Source organism: Pongo pygmaeus, chromosome 1, assembly GCF_028885625.2.
Source record: "Pongo pygmaeus isolate AG05252 chromosome 1, NHGRI_mPonPyg2-v2.0_pri, whole genome shotgun sequence".
NCBI lineage: Eukaryota > Metazoa > Chordata > Mammalia > Primates > Hominidae > Pongo > Pongo pygmaeus.
This window is the reverse complement of record NC_072373.2, coordinates 52,484,828-52,505,901: the sequence shown is the minus strand read 5'-3', so window position 1 is coordinate 52,505,901 and position 21,074 is coordinate 52,484,828. Positions and strand designations below refer to the sequence as shown.

Here is a 21,074-nt window from a genome sequence, read left to right as displayed (position 1 = left end):
AAAGTTTGCCTCTGCAGTTTCCAAAGTCTTCTACTTACCTCTCAGTGACACAATCCTAAGACAAGCACAATCTCTTGCCTAGATCACTACATATCAACACTTGCCACCTTCTTTGATGGTCTCCCTATATCCACACATGCTCTCCCAAATTCATTCTTCAATCAGAAGCCAGAATGTTGTTAAAATTTAAATTGGAAAATATAATTCCCTTGCTTTACCCTGCAGTGGTTCCCACTTATCAGGATAAAGGCCACAGTCCAATTATGGCCTATGGTTTCCCCATGTTAACTGTGACACTTAAAAAGAATGACTCAGAGGTCTCATCGTAGAAAAGCTTGAAATACAATTATGGTTACAACAGGAAGATGAGAAGTTATATCTGTCTGGTTTTCTGTCTTGCTAGGATACTTTTCTCTCTAGTAAATGGGAAATGGTTACTTACATAGCTGTAATAAATTTATTTTCAGAATTCAGTTTCTTTAGTATATCAGAAAGAAACAACTCATAGATACATCCTGAACTCATTTTATCAGTGCAAAAAGCAGGTTTGAACACACATAAAACCCTATTTTAGAGTGATAATTACTAAAGGAAAACTATAAAAGTCATAGACTTAAGACCACAGAAAAATAATCTTAAAGAAAGGCAACTGACTAATACTTACAGAGGCTCTATTTGTTGTCTTCAGTAAAATAGCCAACAAACAACAAGTTTTTGTAAAAATGCTTCCGCCTTTGTCTGCAACTTTATTACCAGGCTTTTCTCGGTATATCTGCAAAAGCTCCAATAGTATATCTATACAATTTTCTACATCATAAACTGCTGAAGTAGTTTTCTCATACTTGAAGAGAACAGAATGAAATTAAAAGTTGTAATAAACACATACATTTACAAACAACCCAACCAAAAAAACAAAATACAAAAGTCCATACTTACTATAGCCAAATTTTTGGACCACCTGCAGCAAGTGCAAAGGACTTTGTGAAATAGCTTTGATATTATCATCATTTACGGATCTATCATATATGTGTATTCACATTTTAATCTTAATCTTTTCCCCCTAATTCTAAAGTTTCATGTAAAATAAATCAAATTTAAAACCTCTGAAAACAAACATCTTGAAGTCAATAAAAGCAAACTTTTAAAGATAAGACCACTTTAGTAAGAATCTCTAAGGAAAAAGATAACTTATCTGTGTTATTATTAATCATAGGTAAGATAATGATAAAGGCAGGATCTAATTAGTTACTCTATTACATGCTCCTGGAGAGGAAGAAGAGCTTGCTCGAAAATAAAACAAAATACATTTGATACTAATAAGTCTAAGATATATTTTCCATGCCTCATTTTTCTAATTGTATTACTAGATTCATAGTGAAATTTGCATGGTAACAAATAATGATACTAAGATAAAAATAACAAAACAACATAGCTGACACTTTGTATGGCATGTTTATGTATTAATGTGTATTAACTCAATCCTCACAATAACGTTTTGAGTACTGTTACTATACTCATTTTACAGTTGCAGAAAGTAAAGTACAGAGAAGCTGAGTAACCTATAATAAGCTACTGAGCTGGGATTCAAACTCAAGCAGTTTGGCTTCAGATCTGTGTTCTTAACCACTACCTCTCAAAATAAAAATATTGGGTAAAGTGCTTTAAGTTGTCACTGTAAAGTTGAGTAGGAAAGAGAAATCTTTCAACCTTTGGTTGCAGAGAATATAGTTTGGAATAGTCCAAAGCCAAAAGACAAATTCTGATACACAGATTAACAGTTACAGAGTAACTAAGTTATAGCAATATTTTTCTTTCACATGCTTTGCTAGACATAATTATAATGTGGTAATACTATTTTGATATAATGCAGTAGATAACATCACCACCTCTAAAGGCAGACAGAAATGAATCCAAATTCAACTCTACCACTTATCACACTCAGGTTCTTACGGGAGGAACCTAATTTCTATAATTAGTATTATTTTTTCTCTATAAAATGGGAATAATAATATGAACTACTTTAAAGGATTATTATGAGGATTAAACAATGCATGAAAAATACTAGCATGTAGTAAGTACTTAATAACTTTTAATCATCATTGTTTTAAATATTATTAATCATCAGTTTTTAATATTATAAAGACTGAGGAAATAAAATAATACAAAAATTGGTATTTAAATCTACATTTATGTTAATAAACATTTTTTCACCCTAAGACTCTTGCACATAAATGAATTTTAACTTAGAGATTTAAGCCCTAGTGATGAGTAAACACAAACTTAATTTGCAGTGGCATATTTGTTGACCAGTGAATGTCTCATTAATAAAATGAAAAACTACCTTAGATACATTAAGCAAGACTTGCACAGCATATCTGATGACTTCCATACAAGGAACACTGCGATTGCAACTTCGGATCAAAACAAATATTTTAGAAATTGCTCCACTCTGGGCCATGTTCTCACAACAAAGTGGAGACAATCTAGTAACTACCTCTGAAAGAAAAAAAAACACACACACACAGGTAAATTTACAGCAACAAAATGAAGTTTTAGCTAATAATGTAGTATTACATCATTCTTTAAACATGTTAACACAAACTAACCTAGGTGTTTTAAGGCCTCAAGAATGGCAGAAAGGTGCTTATATGTCAAAAGGTAATGAAGTGCAAGTGCAGTTCTTTTGTAGAGTTTGTTTTCTTCTCGAATCTCCCTATTAACAACTTGAAGACTTAGTCGTATAGCTTTAATTTTTGTACAATCATTTTTCTTCCTCCAAGAATAGCCTCTCCATAATGCCTTAAAGAGATAAAACACAGTAATTTTGAGATTATAGCCAATGTTTTCTATTTATATCTACATCTGTTTTCACAATGTAAACATTTTCAGTAAATTTGACATGATCACGTACATTTCAATTAAAATCTCAAGTTCAAATAAATAGCAAAATCAATTTTCAAAAAAAGAAATACAGATAATATTCCTGTATGTAAACTGGACAGCATTTATCAACCGAAGATGTCTAAATTTATTCAAAATGTTAAAATATTTTTACTTCTTGATTATAAACCTCCTCTAGAGCATCTGAAAATAAAGAGCTTAGCAATGAAATTATGGTAGTGTAGTGCTTATCAGTTATTCTACTGGCTAATGTGTTAGCTTTTTAAAATGGTAACTATGTTTTTATAGTGTTAGATGTCGTGTAGATGAATTGCAAACCAAAGTTTTGAACTAAAACTATACAAGTTTCAATTACCTGAATTTTAATGATTCCACTAGTGAATTTTTCCTGCTTTTTACGGAGGAGAAAATGGCGCACTGCTTTCTGTATTACTGATGCAGCCCTATTTTGCTGGCTCAGACATTCTTGACCTTCATGCTCAATCTTTTTGATGCTATGATATTTCTGAATAAATCTCTTTCGTTGTAATCTTGCTCGAAACCATCTCTGTTTAAAACATAGAATTTTGTTTTTCATTTCTACTTCAGGTTTTTTTAAAAAAAATATACAAATATACATTTATACATAAATGAAAGAAATAGAACAGTATATCAAGAAATCTTTCAGCTTTCCGCAGAGGCATTACTTCCCCACTCCACTTGGTGCAAAAACCTTTCCAGTCCATGTTGGGTGCTTGTGTGTGTGTGTGTGTGTGTGTGCACACACATGCACAGGAGTATATTTAATCCTGGACAACAACGTCTTCATTTTACAATTCCACCAAACTGCATGTATCATTCTGCATTTTTTTTACTAAATATTTTATATGTAAATGTATGTTAATATATATAAACAAATAGAATTCTTCTTCAAAATATATAAAGAACTCCTATAAATCATAATAAAAAAGAACAGCCAATGGAAAAATGGGCAAAGTGTATGAGAAAAAGATGTTAAAAAAAAGTACATAGATAAGAACTTGAATAACCAACATATAGAATATAATTTTAGAATCATTAGCCATCAAGTAAATCCCAAACAAAAATGAGATGCTATTTCCCATTCATTAGAATGGCAAAAATCAGAAAGTCTTCTGATACTTTATGCTGGCAAGCATGTAGAGAAACAAGGTACCCTCAAGACTTTGCTGGCAGGAATGTGAATGAGTACAATTACATCAGACAATAATTTACAACTTTATTACTGTGCCATAAAACATCAATCTATTTCTAACCCTCAAATCATTCTAACAGCTATACGGTGAAAGGCTAAATGTTGTACAACCTTAGCATAAAGCATTTGGAAATTGTTTATTACATATCAAAAATTTCTAACAGAAAAATTATATCATATAGTTTTACCGCAAAGAAGAAGCAAACCTGAATACAGATGACTGAATTAACCTGCTTGTTAGCATTCTTCACAGCCAGGTAAAGTTTATAGGCTCTTTGAATTCTAAGAGCATTCAGGTGATAATATGCAGCTGCAGTGAAGTGAAGAAGTCGAATTTTGGCTCTCTGTTCTAAAATCTAAAGGTGAAAAAACAAAGCATATTCAAGTATCTGCCTCCTAAGTTAATCAATGTGTTTTTTTTTTGTATAACCTCAACATCAAATTATATAAACTAGCAAGAATAACTAATTTTTAATCATTACAATTACTTATATTGTAATTCAAAGTAATTACAATATTGTACTATACAATATTTCCAGTAGTATAACTCATAACTCAGAGTGTAGAAAGCAAAATTATATTTTGGGTACTTTACTAAATAACCATAGCTTCTAATTCAACTAGACTGCCCTTTTAGAGAAGGGTATAAATATTAAACTCAACAAATGTTACAGAATTCTAAGCAGAACTCTTGGAAATGGTGATATTAAATCAGAAAAATTATGTGAATTAATTTCTCTACTATTAAATAGTACAGTGCAACTCCAGCATAAGACTCTGCAGAAGGAGCTTTCTACAGTTGCTGTTGGGCTTCAGACTTTCACTTGATGTTTAATGAACAAAATACAAACATTCCTCCTATTTAACTTCAAATCAAATTATTTTGTCTATGCCAGTACTTCACATATTGTAAGCTTAAATATCATGACCTCCCTAAAAATAATTCTCTCTTGCTGAAGATGTGGAAGCTGTCACAGTAATGCTGGTTGCAACATCTCAAAAGTTGCTTGGTGGTGGCAAAAAGCTACTAGAATAACATTTAACCTCTTTCACATATGGAGCCTCTCTCTCATATTTTCAGTTCCTTTGTTAAGATTCATTACAAAAGAGAAATTTTATTTTGCGTCTTTGGTGGTGAACCCCTGTGAGAAATAGTGGGACTAGGATCAGAGAAAAAAAATCTGACAGTCAGATTTTTGAATTAATTCAAGTTAATGGTCATATTAGTTCTGAAATTATTCTCTAAAATCCAAAGTTTCTTAACACTATTTAACATCAAGTGCTTTCATTTTATAAGAATGAGATATGCTACTTGAAAATACTTACTCTTTTTCGTACTAGCCAACCACGCACCAGTGCTTGTAGGATAACTGTAGATTTTTTAAATTCAATATATTTTATCCTTTCACGCTTTCCAGCCTCCCTGGCTCGTATATATTTTTGTATGACCAAAGCAGCAGATTTCTGCCGAAGAAAGACCTGCCTTCCTTTATATCCTCTGTAATGTGCTTGGATCAAACAAGTAGCTCGATGTCTCTACAAGGAAAAATTTACAAGTAACATTAATGGGTAGAAATAAAAAGATTTCCAACCCACTAGAAGTTCTTGAATTTCTCAATGAGATGGCGTAATTATGATTTATAGTCTAAGAATGTCATGTTTCATAGATAAGAAATGATGATGAAGCATTATTTCTAAACTCACATAGGTCTATAGCCAAGATAAAGGTGTAAGCCAAGGGTCAAGGGTCAATAGATACCTGGTGCTCTTTCCCTCTCATCCTCTTGATACTTTTCATTGTGAGAGGGAAAAGGACTAACATTACAGGACAAATACATTTAATAAAAATACTAGCTACAATAGAAAGAGCACAGTGATCATAAATAGCTATGACAGAAGCTGTCTGTAGCTTGAAAAAACACAGCATACCACTAGCACACCTTAGATTCCTCAATTACATAACATCCTGTGAGAATTACCAAAATGAGACAGAGCCACAAAGTGAGCACACGATGCTGGAAATATGGCACCAACAGACTTGCTCAACACAGGGTTGACAGAAACCTTCAATTTATAAAAAACGCAATATCTGCAAAGTACCATAAAGCGAAGTACAATAAAACAAGGTATGCCTGTACAGTTATATATTTTTAAAAACTAGCAAATAGTATTTTTATGGGAGAATATAATTTTTAATTGACTGAAATAGAGGTGTGTGAAATAAATGCATACTTAGGCCTTAAAAACACTTTTCTTTCCAGCGAAGGATTTATTTTTAAAAATTAAAAAATACAAAACATTCTTTATGTTTTCTATTTTCTAAAGTAGTTATTTGCAAGTGAATTAATTTTTAATACCTACTTTTATCATTAAGAAGTGTTCATGAGCTATTTTTGCAGAAAGTATAGCTCTCCATTTTCTCTGAATGATAATTGCTGATGCTCTCACATTCAAAAACCTAAAAAGTAGTTATTGGAAAGCAATGTCAAATTACTTTAACTTATTCAATGAGTATTTATTGCCTCCCCCCTTTAAAATATTAGAAGAGAATAAAATATAAGAAAGGCAATGACAGAATTTTAAAAAGTGGGCAAGTATAATTCATAGTTAAGTTCTAACAATCTGAATTTACACACACACACAAAAGAAGTTTTACAATTGGCAATATTCCAGTGGGTAAGAAATATGAAGTTCTATGATTCTAATATGGCACAGAATTTTGAACAGGATCAAAAGAAAGTATGGTTACCCAGATCTAGACAAAAACTAGATAAAGGGGGAACGGTAGAAATAATGGTAAAATATAAGATTTGAGTCTGCATGGCAAGTGAGTCTTTGAGCAGACAGGAGGTGGTTAAGAAGAGAATGTGATTACAAGCAGCATCAGGTACTTCCTTTCATTTGAAAGGAAAAATAGATATCATCAAAATATCTAAGTAGAGATATTTCGTAAACAGAACTGGAGAAAAATTTTAAAAAATCTGAGTGCTAGAGATTAAATTTTAGGGATCAACATAATACTAAGAGATAAAATGTGAGAATGGACAGGTTTTCTACTGTTATTGATAATGTGGAAAAAGTACAATGAGTAGCTTGTTTTGTTGCCATGTTTCTTAGAAAATAGGACCAAACACCATTGAGAAAAATTCAGCATCTGTTACAGGAAAATTAGATACTGGTCCTTAATAGCTGATAGTAGCAATTGTATCTTTATATGCTTTTTAATTTTTATTTTTATGGATATATAATAGTTGTAAATATTTACGGAGTACATGTGATACTTTGATTCAAACACACAATGAGTAATGATCAAATCAGGGTAAATGGGATATCCATCACCTCGAACATTTATCATTTCCTTCTATTAGGAAACTTCTAATTCTATTCCTCTAGTTATTTTGAAATATACAATAAATTATTGTTAACTATAGTTGCCCTATTGTGCTACTAAACAGTAAATCTTATTCCTTCTCACTGTATTTTTGTACCCATTAACCAGCCTGTCTTTATCCACCCCTCCCCTCTCCCTACCCTAGCCTCTGGTAACCAGCATTCTACTTCTATCTTCATGCCATCAATTGTATATGTTAAGCCCTGCTTCTACCCATGGGCTTCACCCAAAAATTCCTCTCACACTAGTGTGCTTTCCTAAACCATCTTTAAAACCAGCATTGATTCAATAATTCGTCAACTCTGGGAGCTGAAGAAAAATTCTTATACTATGAACTTAAAAAAAGATGATCTGGTAACAGCTTCTGAAAATGTGTGTCTGAGAAATAAGCTAGGAATAGTGAAATACAATTAGCATAGACAGGTTGGTAATTAGGGTCTTCATCATTAATGACAAAGAGTATGAGGAATAATACAAAGTTCAAAGAAAAAAACAATGAGTAAGAAAACAAATTTTGCCAGTAGTTAAGTCACCCAGCAAAATGGACCAAAGCACTAATTAGAAAATCGAGTCTTAACTAAATGATTTTATTCACTTGCTACATTTCTGCCCTTACTCTAATACTTATGAACCTGAATTTATCAAGTATATGTAAATATTTTTAGATTATATTAATTAAAGGCTATGCTGTATCTCAAAAAAGCAAGACAGTACAAGAGATATATTTTGTTTCCTTAATAAAGAAAATATCAACAAAACCAACCATATAAATTAAGCATAACAAATATTTAAAATAAAAATCAATAAGCAGTGTTATTTTATGTATGGACTTAGCTACCACACACAAATACTTTTACACTCTCCACAGAACTATGATACATTACCGTGTTCTCTCTAGTTTGGTATAGAAGCAACCTTGAATAATTTTAACAGCTTTTAATATAGCTAGATATTCTTTGTGTGCTCTCCAACATCTATACCAGGCTTGAATCTTGCAGGCAGCTTTCACTTTACATAAATATTTCTTGGCTCTATATCTCCTCCATATAGCCTATTAAATACATAAATAAAATAAGTATGCAATCAGTTGTCTTTTTTTTTGTAAATAAGACAAATCAGTATAAGACAGTTAAAATAAGGTTACTGCAGACAAAAATAAATTGCATAGTCATATCATGACTCTATTAGACTCTGACATGTAGTGAGTCTTCTGAGAACAGTGGTGCTTACTATAGTGAACACCTATTATGTGCTTTATCACACATACCTTATGGCTGGCTGCCAGCCCAGCCTAACAAAACCCTAACCAGTATTTATAAATTGTAAGACACACATGTCTGAAAAGCCCCAGATTATGTAAATTATCCTCATCACCTCAATCCATTTGGAAGAAAAGAAAATGAACACATTGACCTACTGTAGGTTCTGGGGAGAAAGAGGAATTCTTCCCAATCCATATTTACTTTGGGTTCTGTGTTCAGCCTGCAGGAGAATCCTGAGAGCTCCTGTGATAGGACTGTCAGACTTTCTGATTTTGACAACCTTCTGGAAGACTAAAGGTTTACATAACAGCTACAACTTATTGAACTAAGCACTAAGAAGATTAGTCCTTAATAATCACATGGGTAGATAATACTATTATCTCTAATTTAGAGATGAGGAAATCAAGGCCTAGAGAAATTGAGTAACTTGTTGATGTCACACAGGTTAATAAGTGGCAGAGTTGTCTTACTTAATATTTATAAATATCTTATAAAATGGTTAAGATCTCTATTTTATAAAAAAGGAAAAAAATCCAAAATTGAAATTAAGAAGGACTTGTTAGCACATAGCTGTTAAGTGACAGAGTCAAGATTTGAACCCAAGTCTATTTGACTCCAACATCCCTACTGGAAGAGGAATTAAAAGAAATTAAAGACTGTGTAAGCAAAAACTCAGTTGTATGTAAGAAAACCCAATTCCCCTTGGGAAGAGAAAGGGCTGGAGTCCTTTAAAATTAACTGTGTTTTTCTCTCTGTGGCTAGCGAGCCTTATCTCTCCCTTTCCCAGGCATTGTGAAGACTGTTTCTCTAGCTGTGCAGCTGCAAGGATACTAGACAGATAATCTCAAGTGGTAAAACATGTTGTTCCTTAAAAAGTAAGAAATAATGTAATGCATCTCTTACTTGAATAACTGTCTTTGTTTCTCTCTTCTGTAATATGCTTCCCCCTGCACAGATCTCCCCATGCCCCACGAAATGCTTAAAAGGTAGCTTGACTCTTTGTTCAGGGCTCAGTCCTTTGGATGTTAATCCAACTGTGTCGGTGCACTTAATTAAATAATTCCTCCTCAAATCCCTCGGTCTCTCTGATTCCTTAATTATCCCACAGCACAACAAGTACTATAGGCACAATGTATATTTAGATTAGGTTCTAAATTCAGCTGATAATGCAATAATTATATATGGCCAAAATTACTCTGAGATGACCTTAACTCATTCAGACTATATTGTATATGGTTTTTATGTAAACCTGCATACATTGTTTATGTATATCCCCAATACCTGCCACCTCAGTCTTAATCAGTGGTAGAAGAATGGTCTCAGAACTGTTTGTTTCAATTGGCCATTTAACTGTAACAGTAAAAGACTGGTTAATGATAACACTGCATCATAAAACCTTCAGGAGGAAAGGAGAATGTTTTGTGGACCACTTTGGTGTTTTTTTGTTTTGCTTGTGGCAGTTTTAAGTTACTAGTTTTAAAAAATCAGTACTTTTTAATGAAAACAAATTGACCAAAAATCTGTCACAGAATTTTGAGACCCATTAAAACAAAGTTTTAATGAGAAAATTATACATATGTATAGATATATGTGTATATATATATTTACACACACACATCACACCTGAAGAACATCAAAATTTACAGACATTGACAAGAGAAGCCAACATGGCATTAAGAGGGAAAGAAGACAGCTAAGAGATTATGGTATCAAGAAACCAAGGGTGGAGAGAACAAACAAAGTGTGCTTAAATTCCAAATGCTACAGAGAAGTTCATATATACATATATATATATATATCATACATATTTACATATATATGTAAGCATTTAGTAATGTATACTATATCCCAGTGGCTCCCAAACTTCGCGGCTCATTAGAGTCACCTGGGAGCTTTGAAACAAATCCCATGCTTGTGTTGCTTCCCATACCAATTAGAATATCTAAAGGTAGGAGTATTTTTTAAAATTCCAGGTGATTCCAATGTGTAGTAAAGTTTTAGACCACTGGCATATGCTAAAAATTACATGTGTAAAATACAATTTTATTATGTAATTATGTAAGAGAAAAAAGAAATTTTTATAAGATTGTTATTTTGGCTATTTAATCATTTCAAGTGAATAAAACCATAACTAATACATCCAATGAACACCTTTCAGTTGTGAACTTCTCAGTAGTGTTTGGAATTTGAGCGCTCCTTCTTTCCTCTTTCAAACCTTGGTTTCTTGATACCATAATCTCTTACCTTTCTTCTTTCTCTTTTAACACCTTGTTGGCTTCTCTTGTCAATGTCTGTGAATTTTGATGTTCTTCAGGGCTCAAGTCCCAGACCCTCTTTGTTCACTCATTTTATGTATTGTTCCTTGGTGATCTCATTATTCCCAGAACTTTAATTATCAGCATATGCCCATAATGTACAAATCAAATTCTAATACTCACACTACTCTCCTGAACTCGACAAACATAGTCAACTGCCTTACTAGATATTTCAAGGGGGTTACCTGCTAGGTACTTCAGACCTTATATACTCCAAACTGAATTCATCATCAATCTCAAAACCTGCTCTTCCCTCTTTATTCCCTATGTCAGGGTGTGAGGGAATAACTCTGCCGAGTTACTTAAGCCATCAACATGGCTTGTCTCCTTGTTCATGCTGTATATAATGCCAACTTACAATCCCATTGTCACAAACCTACACTGAACTATAACTCTTTTTCACCTGGCTTACTGCCTATTTTCATTTGGTCTACCTGCTTCTAGTCTTGCTCCTTTTCCAGTCCATCTTCCACATTCCTGCCAGAGTAATTTTTTTTTTTTTTTTAAATAAAAATGACTGTGGTCTTCTCCTGCTTAAACTCCTCTAGAATTTGTTTTGTCTGGAGCATAAAGACTAAATTTTTTCTGTCTTAAAAATCTATCCACAATCTTACTCCCTCTATTGCCAACCTGGTCCCATATCACTTTTTTTCTAGTTTTTTTATTTTTCCACATTATCTCTTGCAATTGGAATATTCTTCTATACCTTTTACTGGGCTATTTCTAATTCATACTTCAGTGTAACATTTCAACTTAAATGTTACTCACTCTGGGAAGTCTCTGACCATGGAGACTAGCTTGATTTCCCATTCTGTGTTTCCTGAAACATACACTTCTCATGTTGTATTATAATTATACTTCCTTGTTCAATTAAGTTCCTTGAGGACAGCAACTAAGTATATCTTACTCATTGTCTATTTATAACACCCACTACAGCATTTGGCACATTTCTAGCACTTGACATTTCTTGAATTAAAACATTATTTCTAAATTTAACAGTAATCCAGCAAGATATGAACATATCACATCTGGGTTAAAGCCTGGGTTATTGCAGGTAAAAAGAAATAGCTGAAGTACTTAGATTCAGTTCCTGGATCTGCCTCTCTCTATGCAACACTGGCCAAATTACTTAAACTTTATTACTTCCTTCATATTTTAAAAGAGATAATACTGTACATTCCTCACACATTTGGCAAATAGACAAAACAAAATAATACAAAAGTGATTTGGAAGCCAAAGTACTAAACACTCAGAATAAAGTATGTCTACTAGGCTAAGCAGCAAACAGCTCTGGTTAATAGATTATTAGAGGAACAAAGTTACTCTATTTTGCCTATATTATGCCAAATAATACTTTATCTTAGCTTATATTTTCCACTTAAAGAAATAACTTTGCCAAATACAGGGCTCCTATTTTCTCAAAATTCTTCTAAGAGTGCTACAATTAACCCATACTGAAATGCACCACACACAGGGTGACCATGGCCAGAACAATCCTCGTTCTGTGCTGTCTTGGCTGACTTACTAGTGCCCTTTCCCTCTTTCAAAAATGTTCCACTTTGGAAGATAAATGGTCACCTCAACTAAGTACTATTCTTTATGACCTGCTTAAGCTCATTTTATACATTCTAACAAATATTGGTCAAAACAAAGACTCACAGTTTTATATTTAAATTAAATATAGAAATACCTGAATTTTTATGGTGCTATTTTTAATTTCCTGAAACTTCCGTTTCTGTATAAATCCTTTACTTCTAGCTTGAATAATGATAACACTGCTTCTGATCTGTAAATAAACTTGTCTTTGATGTTTTGCAGACAGAAATGCTCTGTAGTGATTTTGTAAAACCACTGCTGCTTTTCTATATAGTAAAAACTGTTTTCTGGTTTGCCATGTCCTAAAATAATGCTGTAAAGTGATAGCAGCTCTTTTCTGCTGAACAAATCTTCTCCGATACACAGCCATCTGAAGGAAGAACTGAATCCGTAGGGCAGCACATTTCTGTGTTTCCAGTTTTCTTGCGGCCATTCTACAAAAAGCTTTTTGAATTGTTACTGCAGCCCTACTTTGAGAATGATACTCTGCTTCCTGTGAACAAGCAAGGCCAGAAGCTTTATACCACTCTTGAATCATAACACCTTCACTTTGAACAGCTTCATACTGAGTTTTACTTCTGTAACAGCAGAGTGCAGATTGGTTAACAATGGCTGCCATCTTTTCCTCTGATAGGTTTTTCAATTTTTGTCTAACTTTCATGCCTCTAAAAGCAGGCTGAATAGTTCGTACAGATTTCTGAACTGCTAAAAAGCTTTTTCTTTCTGTTTTTACTCTAACATACAACCTATAATAATTCTGTATAACCACAATTGCAGTTTTCTTTGTTTGATAATCAACTTTGGCCCTGTGCATTCGATAGAATGACTGAATTAGTGTGGCAGCCCGGTGCATATTTTGAATATCCTTTCGTACTTTAAAGCCTCGGTAATAAGACTGTATACAAATAACTGCTTGGGTACGCACTGCAGTTAGTTTTCTGTATCTTCTTTGAATAGAAACTACTGTTGCTCTAAGGTGGAGATAATGCTTCCTTATTTTAAAGGCTTTACAATTCTTCTGAATAATAATGGCAGCCTGGTGCTGTTCCTGAATCTGTTTTTTTATGTTCATGTCCTGAAAACCTGCCTGAACACAAGTCTCTTTCTTAAGTTCATTGTGTTGAAATGCTTTCTGTTTCTTTTTATTTGCTCTATATTTTTCTTGTATGATTTTTGTAGCCCACTGAAGCTTTTGGTAGAAACAATACTGCCTATACATTCTGTAGGTGCTTTGTATTATGATAGCAGCTTTGTGTTTTTCCCTTAAAAGTTGTCTTGCTTTCATTCCTTTATATGCAGCCTGAATAACCACAGCAGAATGCCATTGTCTGATATAATTTTCTCTTTGCAATTTTGCAGCTCTATATGTTCGATAATGTTGCTGAATTAGAATTGAGGCATGTTTCCAAGTCTGAAATGTAATATATGTTCTGTGCATCCTGAAAGTAGCCTGAATGAGAACTGCAGCCCTTTGCATTTCTTGTAACTTCTTCTTTACCATCAGTCTTCTGTAAGATGACTGTATTGTAATAGCTGCCTTTCGTAAGTGCAAGAATTGGTGCAATTTATGTTTGGCACAAATGGTGGCTCGATATTTCCTCTGAACAAAAATAGTAGCTTTTTTGAGGGAAATGAATCTTCTCCTCACCAGTAATGATCTAAACCTACTCTGAATAAGGGTTGCAGAGGAATGCATACTCTTCAAATGTCTTCTAGTTTTCATACCCCTGAATGCAGCCTGAAGGATCACAGCAGAGTGTCTTTGTCTGAGATAATGCTGCCTCTGCAGTTTTGCAGCTCTATTTGCTTGGTATTGCTGTTGGATCACAACGGAGGCCTGTTTCAAAGCCTGATATCTCATATGTAATCTGCGCATTCTGAAAATAGCCTGGATGAAAGTAGCAGCCCTGTGCATCTCTCGCATCCTTTTCCTTATCATCCATCTTCTGTATGATGACTGGATTTTAATAACTGCATTTTGTACCCGAAGGAACTGTAAGTGATGCTTTGTATAAAGATGTGCCCGATATTTTCTCTGAATCCAAATGGCAGTTTTCTTGAGAGACAGGAATCTTCTTCTCATCATTAGAGTTCTAAATCTCCTCTGAATGAGAGTTGCAGCTATATGCATCATTTTTAAATGTCTTCTAGCTTTCTTTCCCCTAAAAATAGCCTGAATGTATATTACAGAATGCCTCAGTTTGTTATACCTTTGAAATTGTATGTTTCTTTCTTTCATTGCCCGGTATCTTTGCTGTACTGTTTTTGTTATTTTCTTTAACTTATTAAAATATGTTTGCTGTCTGTATCTTCTGTAGTTTGACTGAATGAGTGTTGCTGCAATCTGCATCTTTCTAAGAGTCCGTCTAACTCTTACTCCTCTAAAACTTGCCTGAAGGATTTTAACAGCTTTCAAAATTGTCAGGTACTTTTCATGCTGCATTTTACCTTGATAATATGCTCTAAATCTTACTTGAATAACAATAGCTGCTTTTCTCATTGTATGGTAACTTATTCTTGACTGATGCATTTTAAACATGGCTTTAATAAAAGTGGCTGCCCTGTGCATGTGTTGAATATGTCTTCTAACTCTAATACCTCTATAAACAGATTGGATTTTAATTGCTGTCTTCTTCAAATTAAGATACTCCTTATGCTGATGGTTTGTAATTTTAATACCTCGATACCATCTCTGAATTATAATAGCTGAAGCTCTATAGGTTGCATATTTCTTTTTGGTTTTGTAAGCTCTGTATTTAGATTGTATAGTGACTGCTGCTTTGTTGCAATCTTTTATTCTTTTTCTCACTTTCATACCACGATAAGCTGACTGTAAAGTTACTACAGCTGCTTTTGTTTTCAAATATAAGTGATTCTGTTCTCTTCCAATACTGTAAGCCCTATAATACTTTTGAATCAGAAGAGCAGCTTTTTTCATGATTTTCCACTTCTTTTGTTGCACATGCATTCTATAGTATGACTGAATGATGATAGCACATTTATGTTGTCTTTGAAGCTGTCTTCTCAGTGTTTTTCCCTTCCACATAGATTGAAGCATCAGTACCGCATGACGGAGTTCAATATACTCCATACGTTGCTTTCTTCCTGCAGTCCGTGCTCTGAAATTTTGCTGGATGACTAATGCTGCTGTTTTAAACAATCTAAACTGTTTCCGGGCCTTGGCCATTCTAAAAGCAGACTGAATCTTCAAGGCAGCTTGATGTTCCCTTCTAATCTGTTTCCGAACCTTCCAGCCACGATAAGTAGACTGGAGGGAAATCACAGCTGCCTTTGTCTTCAAAAAATGTGTTCTTGTATCATGAAGAGTCTTGTACGCCCTGTACCATCTCTGAATCTTTATAATAGATTGAAGCACAGATTGTAATTTTATCCTTTTATTATAGCCTCTAAAAGCAGACTGAATTTTAAGAGCAGCTATAGATTGTTGTTTGATTAGCTGGCGTACTTTATAACCTCTGTAAGCTGCTTGCAAGCAAGTAGCTGCTTTTTTGACTTGCAAGAAGTTCTTCCTCTGATTGACCTGTGCTTTGTATGCATGATAGTAATTCTGAATGACAATAATTGCTTTATACATTTTCAGATAATACTGCCGAGCCTTTCTCATTCTGAAGTACGACTGTAGTGAAATAACAGCTTTTCTTTGTAACCTCATCTGCTTTCGGACACGGTATCCTCTAACAAATGCTTGCAGTTTGATACAAGATTCCCGCATCTGCATATACTCTTCTCTCTTTTGTGCAGCTATTTTTTTGGAACGGTAACATTGCTGGATAAATAGTGCAGCTGCTCTTAAATGCAAATATTGTTTACGTGTTTGTTTCACCTTAACAATTGACTGCAATTTTATTGTAGCATTTTTTAGGCTCAAAAATTCCTTTTTAGAAACATAAGCACGATAATATGATTGAATCTTTATAACAGATGTGAGGATGTGAATATACATTTTCCTGGCTTGCATCCCTCTATACGCAGACTGTAGCACAATGACAGCGGAACGTGTTTTCTGGTAAGATGCTAGAACTTTCCTGGCAAAAATATAAGCTCGGAAATAAGTCTGAATTATAACAGCTGCTTTCTTCATCTTCTTATATTTCTGTAGTTGTTGATGTTTTCTTACATGTGCCTGCAATTTGATAATAGTCTTCTTAAGGTTTAAAAATCGAACTCTGTCTTGTCTCATTCTCCAGTATGACTGAATAACACCAGCAGCTCTAATTTGTCTACATAAATTATGAGCTTTCAGTCTCCTAAAAGCAGCTTGTAATTGAATGGCTGCAGCTCGTTTCTGCAAATAGTTGGTGCGCTCAATCTTTCCTTTCAGATATGCTTTGTAGTACTTCTGGATAGTTAGTATGGACTCTTTTTTTCTTTTATATAACTTTTGGGCTTGAAAGCACCGAAATCTTTTCTGAATGATAACAACACAAGATCTAATATAAATATATTTCCGTAATTCTTTATGCATTCTATACCATGATTGTATGACAATAGCAGAATTTTCTTCTTTAGCTTGTTTTCTTAAATGCCATTCTCTAAAAGCTCTTTGCAATATTACTGTAGCTTTTACTTGTGATTGCATTTTACGTCGCTTCCATTTTCTGAACATAGATTGGATTATAAGAGTTGATGATTTTAGCATTTCATATCTTTGTTGATCTTGTTTTCTTCTTAAATAAGCACGCCAATGCCTCTGAATTGTAACTGTAGCCCAAAGATATCGTTTATAAGATGTAACAGCAATTATCATTCTTATCCTAGATTGCAGGATGATTGAATAATATTTCAATTTCAGAAATCTTCTTCTAGTGGAATATCGTCTCCAATATCCCTGGAAAAGGTAAGAAAGGACACAAAGTAAAATAGGCATAGCTTTCTATATTTAACACTTTTCAAAATACTAATTTTTCTAACATTGTGCTTAAAAATAAACACATTGAATTAGAAAACTAATTATTTTTGTGAGATATTTGTCTCTTTTGTTTTTAGTTTAGGTTTTACATTGATATAGCTGTAGCCAATTCAGAAATCCATCCAAATCTTCATTATATTTATATACTGCATTTGTATGCCAGAATCATAAGAAACACAAGCAAGTTTATGTTATATTACAAGCAAAAGAGTCAAAATAAAACTATAGTAATATTCTTTGCTATCTATTGATTCTAAGTAATTTCCTATGAGTTTATTTCTGGGCCTTATATGGTCCCCTTATTTCAATGTTTCTAAGCTACCTTATAATGACTAGAAACTGTTTATGTGAAGGATCCTGCATTATCACATTACAGGCCTGATAATATAAATATAGGAGTTTAGGAATAAATGAACCAGATCACTCTCAGAGTCATTATTTTCATTAAGAATAAAATTACTTCCTTTTCCCAAATTTAAGAACTATAAATACATGGCTTAAAAGTAGAATTCTAGAAAGACTTGAGAAATGACAAAACTTTTGTCTTTTGAAAAGCCATGGTTACAATGGCTAATCCAACAGTATGTTGGCTCAACAAAAAGAGCTACAAACTCTCAAGCTCATTCCAGTTGCTGGTATCTAAAATGGTCCCAGGCTAATGGTAGTCAAGTTCTAGATGTTTTAGCAATAAGACCATTCCTTTGTACAAACACTCCAAACATTGCTAAGATTGGGGGTGGCATGGAGAGGTTGTTCTCTACTACATCTTACTTTTTCTTGCATATAAGTAGGGTAATATAGGGACTGGGTACCTCGCTCTCCTATAGCAGTATCGAGTTTGCTTGCAGCTATGACTGGCCTAAACATACCTATCCATGGGTGAGAAAGCTTAAGGAGAATATGCACATCCCTTTTCCTGTAAGTTTTATTGCCTTCTTCCTCTACTAAACGTTACCTGAGGTTTTGTTTGTACTCTTCAACCTGACAGGAAATGATTGTATACATATTATTTCTCTTACCAAGAAGAGATGCACAAGTTATTAAAATATTTATCCAACAACAGTCAAACTTATTTGTACAAAAATATTTTGAAAACAATAAACTCTACATAAAGTATTAAGTTGCTTTAAATTAGGGCAAAGTAAAGCAGTAATAGTACTCAGAAATTCAGATATTATTTTTCTTTTGAGCACCCACCCCCAACAGATATTTCTATGTAAAATTCTCAAACTAAGAAATTGAAGAATCAGTGTGTACAGATTGTTTTATACTTTAATAATCACTTTTTCTAAATTACTATTAGTACTCCATTACTGAAATGTTAATCAATGTTGATATATAACATGGAAGATAAGATCATCTCCTCTCCTAACAATTTTGCTTATTACAATAGCAATTTTTTCGCCATTGTCATACAGTTCTTAAAAATAAATAGCTTTTACTAAGGAACACATTACATACAATTTTCTCACTTAATTCTCACAAAAATACATTTAGTTGGCATTCTTTCTTCACTTAAAGAAAGGAACACTAATGTTACAAAACTTTTTGCAAAGTCCCACAGCAAATAAAAATAATTGATCTTAGGATCTAGATTATTACACCAAAATCAAGTGTTCTTTCTACTCTACCACAGATATCTGTAGCAGGTTGACTGCATTAACAGCCAATCCTTCATCTCTCCCAGTAACTATAACCTGTGCCATACTTTGTTTTTCCTCATACAAAAGAGTTTCTCTGCTTGAGATATGGGCACAGTCATGGAAAGAATGCAGTAGAGTAGTGTAACTCAATCTTCAGTTTTCTGGTCAGATGATGAAACAAGGCAGCCCTGAGGAACTAGAGGGTACCAGGGAGATGGCAGAGACTGGGGAGCTCAGGGAAGCAATCTGATAATGTTGTTTATGAATTTCTAGGTTCACCACCAAGCTGTGCACAATGTGAATCTAGACCACAGTAGGCTATAGACTTTAAGAACTGAATAAGATACAGATCACAATCTAGATCCCAGACTGGCTACTGGGTGTTATATAATGAAACTGATATGATACAAATATCGCTCACATTTGTAAAGGCTTTCAAAAAGGAACTGTCACTGAAGCTACGCCCATGGAAGGCTGATGAGAACAGGTGGCCTGAACCCAATCAAGTGAAGTAGCTGCTAAAACTAAAATATCAACATTCTCCATAGGATTTAAACAAAACATAGAGTCTGATAACATAACATTAAATTTCCAGAATGCAATTAAAAATTATTTGACATACAACATAACAGAACAATTTCAACTCTCACAGGAAAAGACAATCAATAGACACCAATGATGAGATGACAAAGATACTGGAATTGGAATTAACTGACAACGACTTTAGAGCAGATAAAGTAAAAATGCTACAAGTTGAAACTAATGGAAAGATAAAAAGTCTCAGTAAAGACATCAAAGATATGAGTAAGAACCAAGTGAGAATAGTAGAACTGAAAAACACACTAACCAAAATAAAAATTCACTGGTATGGCACAATAGCAGAATGGAGATGACAGCCAAGATGGCAAATATCTCAGCTTTGTGGGCCAATTCTGTTGCAACAAGTCAATTATGCTATTGTAGTAAAAAGCAGCTCCCAAATAATACATAAACAAATAGTTGTGACCATATTCTAAAAAACTCTATTTATAAAAACACACAGTAGGCCAAATTTGGCCTGCAGATATGCCAACCTCTGACCATGATAGACCATATTGTGGATCATAAACTAAACGTTATCAAATAGGAAAGAATTGAAATCACAGTATGTGCTCTGGTCATAATGGAATTGAAGAAAAAGTCACTAACAGAAAAATAATAGGAAAATCTCCAAACATTTAGAAAGTAAATAACATATTCTGAAACTTTAAATCATAGAAAAAGCCTCAAGAGAAATTAAAAACTATTTGAACTGAATGAAAAAAAAAATACCATATCAAAATTTGTAGTATGTGGCTAAACCTGTACTTAGAAGAAAATTTATACCATTAATGGGTTACATTAAAAGTGGAAGAACTCAAATCAGTTACTCAAGATTATACTTAAAGAAACTATAGAAAGAAAAGCAAAATTAATCAAAACAAGAAATAATAAAGACTGAGCAGAGACCAATGAAGTCAAAGGGTTGTCCACTGAAAAGATTAAGAGAGTTAAAACTCTAGCAAGACTGACAAAGAAGAAAAGAGAAGATACAAATTATCAATATCAGGAATGAAAAAGGGAATATCACTACAGACTACCCAGGCATCAAAAGGATATTAAAAATATACTTTGTATATACATATGGTAAATTCAACAACTTGGATGAAATGGACCAATTCTTTGAAAATTAGAAACTGCCAAAACTCATCAAAGATAAATAGTCCTATACAAATTTTAAAAACAGAATCTGGCAAGGTGTAGTAGCTCACACCTGTATTCCTAGCACTTTAGGAGGCCAAGGC

General features: G+C 33.5%; 1 protein-coding gene across 4 annotated transcripts in view; it reads right to left on the bottom strand.

The window, feature by feature from the left end:
- The window catches only part of ASPM (assembly factor for spindle microtubules), a 62,466-nt gene that overhangs the window by 3,482 nt on the left and 37,910 nt on the right, over positions 1-21,074 (bottom strand). The window contains exons 18-26 of one of the 4 annotated variants that reach the window (XM_054452140.2): positions 12,773-17,527; positions 8,390-8,556; positions 6,476-6,572; positions 5,441-5,650; positions 4,321-4,470; positions 3,257-3,448; positions 2,607-2,799; positions 2,342-2,496; positions 665-841 (exon numbers count right to left, since the gene is read on the bottom strand). In XM_054452140.2, coding sequence (XP_054308115.1) covers positions 665-841; positions 2,342-2,496; positions 2,607-2,799; positions 3,257-3,448; positions 4,321-4,470; positions 5,441-5,650; positions 6,476-6,572; positions 8,390-8,556; positions 12,773-17,527 — 6,096 coding nt within the window. Of the gene's footprint in view, positions 1-660; positions 842-2,341; positions 2,497-2,606; positions 2,800-3,256; positions 3,449-4,320; positions 4,471-5,440; positions 5,651-6,475; positions 6,573-8,389; positions 8,557-12,772; positions 17,528-21,074 lie in introns of all 4 variants that reach the window. The other 3 variants (XM_054452150.2, XM_054452156.2, XM_054452166.2) reach the window with 3 other exon arrangements.